Source organism: Fukomys damarensis, unplaced genomic scaffold, assembly GCF_012274545.1.
Source record: "Fukomys damarensis isolate Sample0158 unplaced genomic scaffold, DMR_v1.0_HiC HiC_scaffold_39, whole genome shotgun sequence".
In the NCBI taxonomy this organism is placed as follows: Eukaryota; Metazoa; Chordata; class Mammalia; order Rodentia; family Bathyergidae; genus Fukomys; species Fukomys damarensis.
Window position 1 is genome coordinate 19,844,707 of NW_022900951.1, and position 11,599 is coordinate 19,856,305.

At 41.0% G+C, this 11,599-nt stretch overlaps 1 protein-coding gene across 1 annotated transcript in view; it reads left to right on the forward strand.

The window, feature by feature from the left end:
- The window catches only part of CUNHXorf58 (chromosome unknown CXorf58 homolog), a 27,495-nt gene that overhangs the window by 212 nt on the left and 15,684 nt on the right, over positions 1-11,599 (forward strand). The window contains 4 exon segments of the mRNA XM_010607170.1: positions 2,525-2,666; positions 4,014-4,104; positions 6,768-6,862; positions 7,269-7,380. Coding sequence (XP_010605472.1) covers positions 2,525-2,666; positions 4,014-4,104; positions 6,768-6,862; positions 7,269-7,380 — 440 coding nt within the window.

The window sequence follows — 11,599 nt, forward strand, 5'->3', positions numbered from 1 at the left end:
GGCGGCCGGGTGGGGGCGCTCGGCGGCTCTCCGTGTACTTCGCAGGCCTCTCAGCTGGAAATCAGCGGTAGGGGCCTGGGTTGACGTCACAAAAGGGTTTTGATCTTTACCTTGGGCTGGACGTTTCTCAGGTTTTAAATTTAAACTAATAATGCCGCGACGTTTTTTAAAAGATATTTGAGTGTAAATTCGTCACTGGGAATCAAGTATTTATCCCTTAATAGGAGAAGTAAGTAATGATGGCCGCGATTATTAACAAGAATAGCAAGCACAATTATATCACTATGGGTGCAGCTCTGATCTAAACTCACTAAGTATATTCATCCCACCCAGGTAGGTGGGTACCATTATCGTTCCCAATCCGTAGTTGAAGAAGCCGAGGCACCGAGATAGTAAGACATTTGTACAAGGCCACACAGAAAGTGGGAAGCCACGAGCCAAACCCCAGCAGTCTGCCTTTGAAGTTTGTGTGTAGCCTAAATAAGTTCATTATCATTTTTAACTTTTTTGACAGGATCTTGCTATATAGTCCAGGCTGGCCTTGAACTCATTCTGTATCTCAGGCTGAGCTCCCAGAGATCCACCTGCCTCTGCCTCCTGAGTGCCAAGATTACAGGCATGGGCCACCATGCCCAGCTTACAACTGTTAGATCTCATAATGAGGGTGTATTTCCTATTTCCTCCTGTGTTTCCACCCTAACCCCATGGTAGGGGAAGCCCCTTCCCAAGAGCATCAGGTGGATTCTGGAATGTGTGCAGTTGCCCTTCAGCCACAGACCACTAGGAACACATCTATAGTTGTTGAGGAAGTCGAGCTTTTTTGTTTCCTTTTACATAAATTTACTTTCTTAGAAGTTGGGTTTCTTATTGCTGTGAGCAAAACACATCTGGGGGAAAGGCACGCTTCAGTGAGAGTTAGATTTATCATAGGGTTCCAGCTCTGGACTGGATGTTGTTAGGGAGAGGAGGGAACAACAAGGTACAGCTGTGAGTGCCAAGCCTGCTCCAGATGTTAGGGGCTGCTTTTTTCCTTCTCAGAAGGATTTTTTATTCCAAGCCAACTCCACCCCCATCCCTAAGGAGAAACATTGAGTAGGCTGAAGGCCCCCAATCTGTCATAACATCTTACATGTATAGAAGTGTGAAGCATAGTGATAAATTAGAAGAGGAATTCAGTAGTAGGAATTGAACACAGGGCCTTCACACTGAGCTGCATCCCCAGGCCTTTTTTATTTTTGGAAACGGGGTCTCATTAAGTCACCAAGTTGCCCAGGCTGGGCTCAAACCTGGGAATTCTCCTGCCTCAGCCTCCCAGATTACAGGCGTGTGCCACTGTACTCGATTTAGAACAGGAATTCTTAATTCAGAGCATATGTGAACTTAGATGGAAATAATGACAACTTTGTTTTCACTAACCACTAACTGGATTTAGTATTTATTTCAATTACAGTGTAGGCGACCAACCACAGCAGTGTTAGTAGGACCTCCGACTTTGTCAATAGAAAACAGACATTGTCATACCATGTTAGTCATGGCAGATGGCTCAGAATATCCCATTATGCTCATTACGACTTCAAAAATACAGGCATTATTAGGTTTCTTATTTTGTTTAATGCATAAAAACACATATTACTTAAAACTACTTTGAGGATGTGACTAAGAATTTGGGAGCTCCATCCAAATTGAAGTAATGCTTCAAAAAAAGAAAGAGCTAGAGGCAGAACCAGGTAATTAGTACACACCCTCTTAGTTACCAATGATGGGACTGAGCCACAGAGAAGCCTCACAGCTATTTGCTAAAGTTAGGATGAAAGTTTTTCAGACAAGTGTGTAAAAACTCACTCCACAGCCGGGGCTTGGTTTCATGTGCCTGTAGTCCCAGCACCTGGGTCACTGAGGCAGGAGGATCACCCAAGAATTCAAGGCCAGCCTAGAGTATGTAGTGAGTTCAAGGCCAGCCTGAACTACATACATACATAGTGAGACCCCCATCTCAAACACAAACACACACACACACACACACACACACACACACAAACTCTCATTCTGCTAGATGCTGGGGATTCCATGGTTAACAAGTTACCTCCTGTGTACAGTGAGCTTATTGGGGTGAAGACAGCAGAGCGACGAGGAATTATCGTTCTGAAAAGTCAGCTCCAGCTATAGTAGGGAGGGTGAATAATGAGAAGAAGACAGAGACCATTACAAGGCCGTGGAATGATCCACTTGTCTTTTCTACGTACCACATAATTTTAGAACACAAAGAATGTAATCTGTAAGCAAAGTAAGAGATCTTTGATAGTTTGCTTTTTAAAGGATTCTAGAATTAGCACAACCATATGACATTTGAGTTTCATCTAAATGGCGGAAGCAGGGCATGATGGTGCACACCTGTAATCCCAGCACCTGGGAGGCTGAGGCAGGAGGATGACCATGAATTTGAGGTCAGCCTCAACTATATAACAAAATTCAAAATCAAAAAACCTCGGATTGTGACCTCAATGGCTTATTTTTGTACTTTCAGATTACCTCATTATAAGGAAAATGAATCATTCTTCAAAGGCAAAAGGTACTGGTGCTCCAAAATCAGATAAACAACGCTCAGTAAAAAGCCACACAGCACGTTTGCCCCAGGTTCCAAAGGCAAAGGAGACACCAACACAAGAGTAAGTACACGTCTTTTCCCACCTGGAGAGTTTGCTAATGTATCCACATTTACCCAGATAAACTCAAACACTTCTTGCATAAATTAAATGTTTTCTCTGTTTTAAAGTTACTTTTAAGCCAGATGTGGTGGCACACACCTGGAATCCCAGCACTTGGGAGGCTGAGGCAGGAGGATCATAAATTCAAGCCCAGCCTGGGCAACTAAGTGATTTAATGAGACCTTGTCTCGAAGTTTAAAAAAAAAAGAGAGAGAGAGAAAGAAATTTTTAAAGGAACTGGGATATAGCTCAGTGAGAAGGCCCCTAGTTCAATCCCCAGTACTGCCAAAAACAAAAACAAAAACAAAAAGTAAAATAATTGTCTGACCTGACTGGGATGAACCTGATTCAAGGGAAGCTCCGAGAAGGGACTTCCTTTTCTGGGTCCTAGACATCTGCCCCAGAAGAGAACTGGGCCAGCTGTAACGTCAGCTCCTCCACGCCCCCATTGGCGCCACATTGGAGCAAGCTAGACAGTGATTTAAGAGCTAACGGAGTCATTTTAGGTCGTAGATGTTTATAGAAAGCAAGCCAATCTCTTCACTCTTTTTATTTACTACATATCTTTCTTTCTTTCTTTCTTTCTTTTCTCTCTTTTTGGGAGGTGCTGGGAATTGAACCTGGGGTCTCACACATGCGGAACAAGAGCTCTAACACTGAGCTAACACTCCCCCAGCTCTATTAGATGCTTCTTTTTTTGGCTTTTCAGTACTGAGGGTTGAACCCAGGACTTCACACCAAGCTACAGCTACAGCCTTTTTTCTTTTTTTTTTTTTTTTTTTTTTTTTTTTTGTACGTTCGGGCCCTTGCGCTTGCAAGGCAGGCGGCTGAACCACTGAGCCAGCCAAATTCCTGGCCCCTTTTCTTTTTTCTTTTGAGATGGGGTCTCACTAAGTTGCCGAGACTGGGCTCAAGCTTGTGATCCTGCCTTAGCCTCCCAGAGTACTGGGATCACAGGTGTGCACCATTAGCTGGGCTTATTCTGTGCCTCTTAATGATAAATTCACAATCTATATGATAAAATTTTCACAATCCTGATGATAAAGTTTTAGCCAGGATTTTTTTTTTTTTTTTTTTACTCTTTTACTCTCAGGGGAAGTGTTCTTAAGCTTTTCATATTCTCATTCTGATTAGATTCTAATGATGACCAGTTCTAAGTACTATGTCCAAATTTTCCTCAAGTTTGTCTGCTTATGGGGTATGGAAAGTTATAGGAAAAGAAAACAGAAATTGAGAGTTCTCCAAGATTTTTTTGAAATGAAAACTTTAGAAATATGAACCTCTTTTTTATCCTCTTATAATTAACAGAGACATTTCAGCTCAAAAAATACAGAGAGCATGGCTTATTCGTTTGGACAAAATAATATTTCAACTTCTAAAACATATTATTTGTGCCGCGGTAGGTATTTTTCTATTTTCTCTGGCAGATTTAATTAGTTATTAAGTAAAAGATATGTTAATTAAACATAGAATAGATAACCCTCTTTCCCTCTTCTGTTTGGATCTAATAACATTACACAGAGTTCTGGAATTGCTTGTTTTGTTAGCCATAAATGAATATTTCTGGGTTTAATTTTCTGGGTTTTTTTTGTTTTGTTTTGTTTTTGAGACTGGGTCTTTCTATGCAGTTCAGGCTGGCCTTGAACTCATTATGTAGCGTAGGCTGTCCTTCAACTCATGGCTATTCTCCTGCCTCAGCCTCCCAAGTGCTGGGATTCCAGGCATGTACCCCCAAGCCCAGCTTGCATTTATTTTTAATGTAGATTACTGTCATTTATTTTTCTGAAATGACTATACTATTGTTTTTGTTTGTTTGTTTGTTTGAGACAAGGTCTCACTATGTATGTAGTTCAAGCTGTCCTTGAATTCACTGTGTAGCCCAGGCTGGTCTCCAATTCAGAGTGATCCTCCTACCTCAGCCTGCTGAATGCTGGGATCACAGGCATGCGCCACCACGCCTGTAATTTGATTTCTTATTTGAAGATGTGAGACAGTGATCTGTCAGCAGTAAATAGACCTGTATTAAGGGCCGGGGTGTCATTCAGGGTAGAACCTGGGCTTAGCATGTGTGAAACCTTGAGTTCAGTCCTCAGCCCTCCCCCCGACATTGCTTAATTAAAAGTGCCCGTAGTTACCCTTCTAAGAGCATGCTATAATTTAGATATAATTTCACTGCAGCATAGATTGTAACAGCAAAGAAAGTGAACCATATAGTGTTCATCAATAAGATGCAGGTTCTCACAAGCTCAAGATCCCGGGTTCGATACCAGGTACAGGTTAAATAAGTGTTGCTAGGGTTTTTTGTTTTGTTTTTTGTCTTGCTGCATAGTCAGGCTGGCCCTGAACTCACTATGCAGGCCAAGCTGGTCTTGAACTCATGGTAATCCTTCTGCCTCGGCCTCCTGAGTACTGGGATTACAAGCCCATGTGCCACCATGCCTGGCTGTTGCTGTTTTCATAGTGTTAAACTTTGCAGCATTAAACTGAGCATAGTGTGCACGCCTGTAATCCCAGCACTCGGGAGGCTGAGGCAGAAGGATCACCATAAGTTCAAGACCAGCCTGGGCTACATAGTGAGTTCAAGGCCAGCCTAAACTACAAAGGGAGATGCTGCCTCAAAAAAACAAACAAAAAAAATTTTGCAGCATTAATCTGATTATGCAACAGAAAGAGAACCAAGATACCTTATTAATGAAAAAGGCCAGTCAGAACAGTATAAATAATACAATCCTATTTGAATAAAAAGCAAAAACAGATGCACATCCTCGCTTCTCCCCCAGATAACTTTTGTGATCACAGCAGAATATTAGGTCCCCCTTGGTATAGTACCAAATATTCTCCTAATAAAATGACCCATAATTCCAGTAGTCTGTTATTAGGGATAGTCACAGGAGGGGGATTTTGGCAGTCCCCCAAAAGTCATAGAGTCTGAGCGATGTGTCTAACTCATCACCATCTGACCCACACACCCATCTCTGATGTAGTAAAACAGAGTACCTGAGAGAAAACCCACCCAAGTAAACTCTTGCCATTTCCGGTCCATTGTCCACTGTCTCACATGTAGAACTTGTTTTTAATGATCATATTACTAGTTTCCTCGTAATTGTAGACTGTTAGTAATAGAAAGAGGGAAATCAATTCATTTTTCATCTATTATCCTAAGCTTCAATTGATGCTTACATTAATAATAGTTTGTATTGCTAAAAGCCTTTTATTATACATCTTTATGTGATTGTCATAGTCATAAAGGTTGAGCGGTGTTGCTTAAGAGAAAGGTTAGTTCTCGAGTTTTAGAGTCAGACCTAAGTGTAGATTCTCAGCATCTCTGCGTGCTGTTGTAAAATTCCCGAACCTCAGCCTTCTCATCTGTAAAATGGGAATGATAGTCTTCTGCTGATACTGCTGGTGGGAGGGCGCAATGAGGGCGCCCAACATAGTGAAGTGGTACACAGCAGGTGCATATCAGGCTAGTAACTTACTGTTGTCACCTACATGTCCCAGTCATTCATTCAACATCAAACACTTGTTACGCATCTGTACTAGATGCTAGGAATATGGCAGTAAAGAAGAAAGACACTGTTCCCGCTTTTATGAGGCTTAGCCTGGTAGGAGACACAGCACAGACAGGTTTATAGGCAATTACAGTAGATTATGAGATGTGTTGTTATCGAGAAAGAACAATTCCTTGTGATCTTTTTTCTTTTTCTGTGTGTTTGTTTGTTTTGAGACAAACAAAAGTCTCACTATATATTCCAGGCTGGCCTTGATCTCACTATGTAAGACAGGCTGGCCTCACACTTGTGGCAGTCCTTCTGCCTCAGCCTCCCAAGTTCTGGGAGGCTGTGCCACCACCCCTCGCTCCTTGCTGTCTTAGAAAGGGATACACAAATTTGAAGACCCAAAAGACTAAGTTACTGGCTCAAGGCTACACAGATAATGGAGGAACCAGGATAGGAACCCACCTCTTCCAAACTCCAGGCTAAGTACACTGATGACATTATCATTCGTCCTCGATCTGGGCAGTATAGTACTCTCCATTCACGGCGCCACCCTCTGTTTCAGGAGTCTTGTGGGACTCATGAAATACTGAAGAATGTGAGTCCCTTAGAAGCTGAACTTGTTAAAGATCCTAGCATGAAGTGTAAAGTCAGATTCAGGTAATATATCTGTGCTGCTTTCTTTCACGGAGTACTTCATTCATAAGGAGAGGTCTTAGAAATTAATTTTTTCTAATCTTCACAACTTCCCAGGCTAGAATTCTAAAGTAAATGTGCTGTCCTTATTTGCATTTGTTACATGCAGAAGCTAAGGCAGGATTCTGGCTCAGAGTGGCTGTGGGAGCAGCTCTCCCACGTCCAGTCTGGCAAGGGTGTGAGAACATCAGAGTGCCTGGGGTGCGGCGTCCGCCACTCCTTAGTCCACTTCATTACCAGCTCTTCGTGTGCTCTCGGCAGAGTCTCTGTGTCACAACCCAGAAACTGCAAACTTTCTTAAGTATAATGGGGAAAAGGAATGAAGCCTCCAAGCTGATGCTAAATGACTAATTTTTGGTCTTTATTTCAGATTTAGTGGTGAAACATTTTCACCTTTCATCATGTTTAAAATTTTTCTTCATACTGAGGGCCGTGGTTACAAGTATTTCAGCGGGAAAAATTTATTAAAACTGTCAAGTGAGGTGATGTTTCATGATGTATATTTTACATTAACATAGCTTCTTAACATCTAAGTGCTATCTGAATTGCATTCAGAGTGTGTCGACTAAGTTATGTCACCATTAAACAGCCCACTGGGCAGGTAGCATTTTTTTATCATGTTTCAGAGTGTCTCATTTATTAGCTAAAAACATTTGGAATGAATTACTGTACTTATATAAGGCTCCAGGATATATACATATACATATATATATGTATATGTATATATATCTAAGTGCTATCTGAATTGCATTCAGAGTGTGTCGACTAAGTTATGTCACCATTAAACAGCCCACTGGGCAGGTAGCATTTTTTTATCATGTTTCAGAGTGTCTCATTTATTAGCTAAAAACATTTGGAATGAATTACTGTACTTATATAAGGCTCCAGGATATATACATATACATATATATATGTATATGTATATATATATACCTGTCCCCCCAAAAAAAAAGAAAAAAAGAAAAGATTCTGGTCGTTAATAATGGGCTAAGGCAGCCTATTGGTTAGGACAGAACGTGTGATACATTTTATTTGTTTTAATGGAATTTTTTATTTCTTTGATTCTGATAGCATATTTAGAAAAAAAAAGGTGCTGGACTATGCTATTGAAAACGAACCTCCAAAATATTTATCCTTTCTTTACGTGAGTTCTCATCATCCCTTTCAATCTCATGAGTAGTAGCCATAATTGTGTGTACAGAGTAAGTAGGGATCATCCGGGGATCTTGTTAAAATACTGCCACCGCTGGTCATGGACCATGCTTTTTTTAATTTTTATTTTTATTATTCCATGTTTGCAGTACATAATGTTAACATTCCTCATGAGGAGTCGGTACACGTACACAACACATCTCACTATGTGGGCCAGGCTGGCCTCACACTTGATCCCCTATCCTTCCCCTCCCTCCATCTCTTGGTCCCCTTCCCTTTTGCAAAGGATCTATCTCCGTTTCCTATTGTTTGTTTTTTTATTTTGCTCTTTAGTTTATTTATATTTCAGGTTTCTCTTATAAGAGAAATCAGTGATCACATTTTTTTTTGGTACCGGTGATCGAACTTGGGCCCTTTTGCTTGCGAGGCAGGCAGTAGAACCACTGAGCTAAATCCCTGGCTGGGACCACATTTTTAACAGCAAGGAACTGCAGCAGAGGTTTTACTCCTTTGATTCTTATACCAGACTTCAGTTGGGCTAAAAAGGAGAGATTCTCATATATAGCCTTTCATAAACCGCACATCAAAGGTTTTGTCCTGGGTGTGAGTGTGGCTCATTGGTGGAGTCCTCAGTGCCAGCCCCAGCATCTCACACACACAAACACACACGGGAAATATTTTACACAGAAAGCAAGGCCCACCCTCAATCATGAGTTGTAGTGCACATTCAGGGAGAAGACCTAGCAGCCTGGCAGCTTCCGATCAGATCCAGCAGAGCAGCCCTGAGTCCCAGAAGAGTAGTAGAAAAGGATCAGGGCTGCTTTGCTCTGTTCTCAGGCAAAATTCACTCCATTTCAGAAGTGTAGCAGATGAACTAAATGTTTTCACCGTGGAAGATGATGTTTCGAAGGCATTAGTATTTGTTCCCTTCACAGATTGACTTCAGATGGGAAAGGGTGTGTTTATCTTACATTTGAGGGATAAATGTATGCACCCTTCATCTACAGAATGAGCTGAAAGTTGTCCTTATCAGTCGTTTCTTTTCGGAGGTTATATAATGGGCTCTTTCCAGGCACTGAAATCCTCCTGGGTTAGTTCCTGCCAGCTCCTGCTGTGCCCAGGATTGAGAGAGTAAGAAGCTTAGAGGCAATAACTGGAAATCACTGTGTGTACATTAAACTCATTAGAATGCTGTATAATAACTTCATTAATTTTTTGTTTATTTCTGTTGAGTTTAGGCTTTATTTTTTATTTAAATTATATTTGAAAATATGGAGTAACTGTTGGAAAAAATGGAAGTAGACCAGAGATATTAAAAAAAGTCTTTATATCTTTCTTTTCTACGTTACACCTATCACTTTCCTGCAGTAAGCACTGGTAAGAGTTTGTTATTTATCATTCATTTTTCCCATGAAAATATACAGATATTTATAATGTGATTGGTTCCTATCATAGAAATGTGACCATACTATTCAGCTGGAGTTTTTCACCAAACCTTATAATGAGTTTTAAATGGTAAGAGCATACCCACATCGAAGGGAACAGTTTGAACTTCCTCTGTCTCTTTGTCCAGCTTCAAACAAACTCTAATAACACTGAGATTTGTGATTTATAGAAAATTTGCAAAAGTGGAATTTTTCTCACTCTAAACTTAAACCCCACTTTGCTCTTTGAACAAAGGTATTATATCTTTAGCAAACTGATCCAACTTTCCTTAGTTTGCTTATTTCCTAATATGAGATAAATGAGTCAGTTTTAGTCTACTTAGATGTTTAGTCTAAGTCAATTTATAAAGGAATTTCAGATTTTTTGTTTTTGTTTCATCTTTTCCCTCCTTAATTCCATTTCTAGTTTCATTTCCTTCCTTGTCATTTCCAACTTCATTTCTCATGGGTTGTTTTTTGTTGTTGTTGTTGTTGTTAACAGTAAGCCATAATCTTTGGACCAACTTCACAGGGGTTTTTTGTTTGTTTTGTTTTGTTTTTGAGACAAGGTCTCACTATGTAGGTTAGGCTGGCCTTGAGCTCACTATGTAGCCCAGGCTGGCCTCGAAGTCATGGCGATCCTCCTGCCTCAGCCTCCTGAGTTCTGGGATTCAGACAAGTGCCACCACACCTGGCTTCTCATGTATTCGTGAAAATCAAAAACCAAACTAAGGGGCTGGGGATTTGGCTCAGTGGTTCTGCCTCCTGCCTCGCAATCACAAGGGCCCAAGTTCAATCCCTGGTACTAAAAAAAAAACAAAAACCAAAATAAGGTGCTTGCTTCGGCAGCACATATACAAAAACCAAAATAAGGAAAGGGTATAGAATAGTCTAAAGAACTTTAGAGAAGAAGAGCGAAGAGAATTTACACTACCTTCTTTCAGTACTTCCAAAGCCACAGTAATCCTGACAGCATAATGGTGCACAAAGGTAGCCATACAGATCAGTAGGAGAGAACGGAAACTTTGGAGACAGACCCACATATAGGTGATTGATTTTCTCAGAGGTGCCATAGCAGTTCACAAGATGCCAGAACAGCCAGCTAGCCATGTGTGAAAAAGAGACCTTGTTTCAGTTGCCCATTTTGATGATCTGGGGTTGTTTTGTTTTGTTGTGTTTTTGGTACCGGGGATTGAACTCTAAACCTTGCAGATGATCTGTTTTCTGAGCAGTTCTCATTTAAAAAGGGTTGGCATCGCTGCTAGTCCCCCAAGGAGCACACACAGACCAGCCTTGACGTTTCAGGGGGGTGATCTGCAGCCCCACAGCACTGGCATCCACTGAAGCCTGGTAGAATTGCAGACTCCGGGGCCCCTGAGTCCTAGGAACCGTACAGGTTTGAAAGCACGATCCTGGAAGTGCCTCCCGTGTTATGGCCTGGAACACCCCTGGGGAATCAGCTTTTTTCCCTTATATCAGACAGTAATGCGCCTACATGGTAACAGTGTTTGAAGGAGGCACATCTCACGCAGTGAACCACAGAAAAGATCTAGTTGGCCATTCTTAACCCTTAACATCCAGTGATTGTGACTTTCAACTGAAAATCCCTGTGCTCGCTTGAGCAGCCCATATACTAAATTGAAAATCCCTGTCCCTTTGAGGCCTGTTTAGAGTGAGAAGAAAAACATTATTATTTACAGTAGCTATCCTTGTTACTGGATCACTTTCTATCAATTATAATCTTACACGTTTTCTGAGTACTATTTTAAGTCCCATAAACACTATAATGTGTATTCTGTTATTCTTATTTTGAAAAGACCAAGTAACTTGCTCAAGATCTCCCAACTAGAAAGTTTGGAGGGCCTCTCACAACACGCCCGAGGGTTTGTCTATGCTACCAGGCCCGTTTTCCTTTTTTTTTTTTTTTTTTAAGTCCCATAATCTATAATGTGTATTCTGTTATTCTTATTTTGAAAAGACCAAGTAACTTGCTCAAGATCTCCCAACTAGAAAGTTTGGAGGGCCTCTCACAACACGCCCGAGGGTTTGTCTATGCTACCAGGCCCGTTTTTTCTTTTTTTTTTTTTTTATTGAGTTTATTGGTACATTTAGGGATACAGTACAG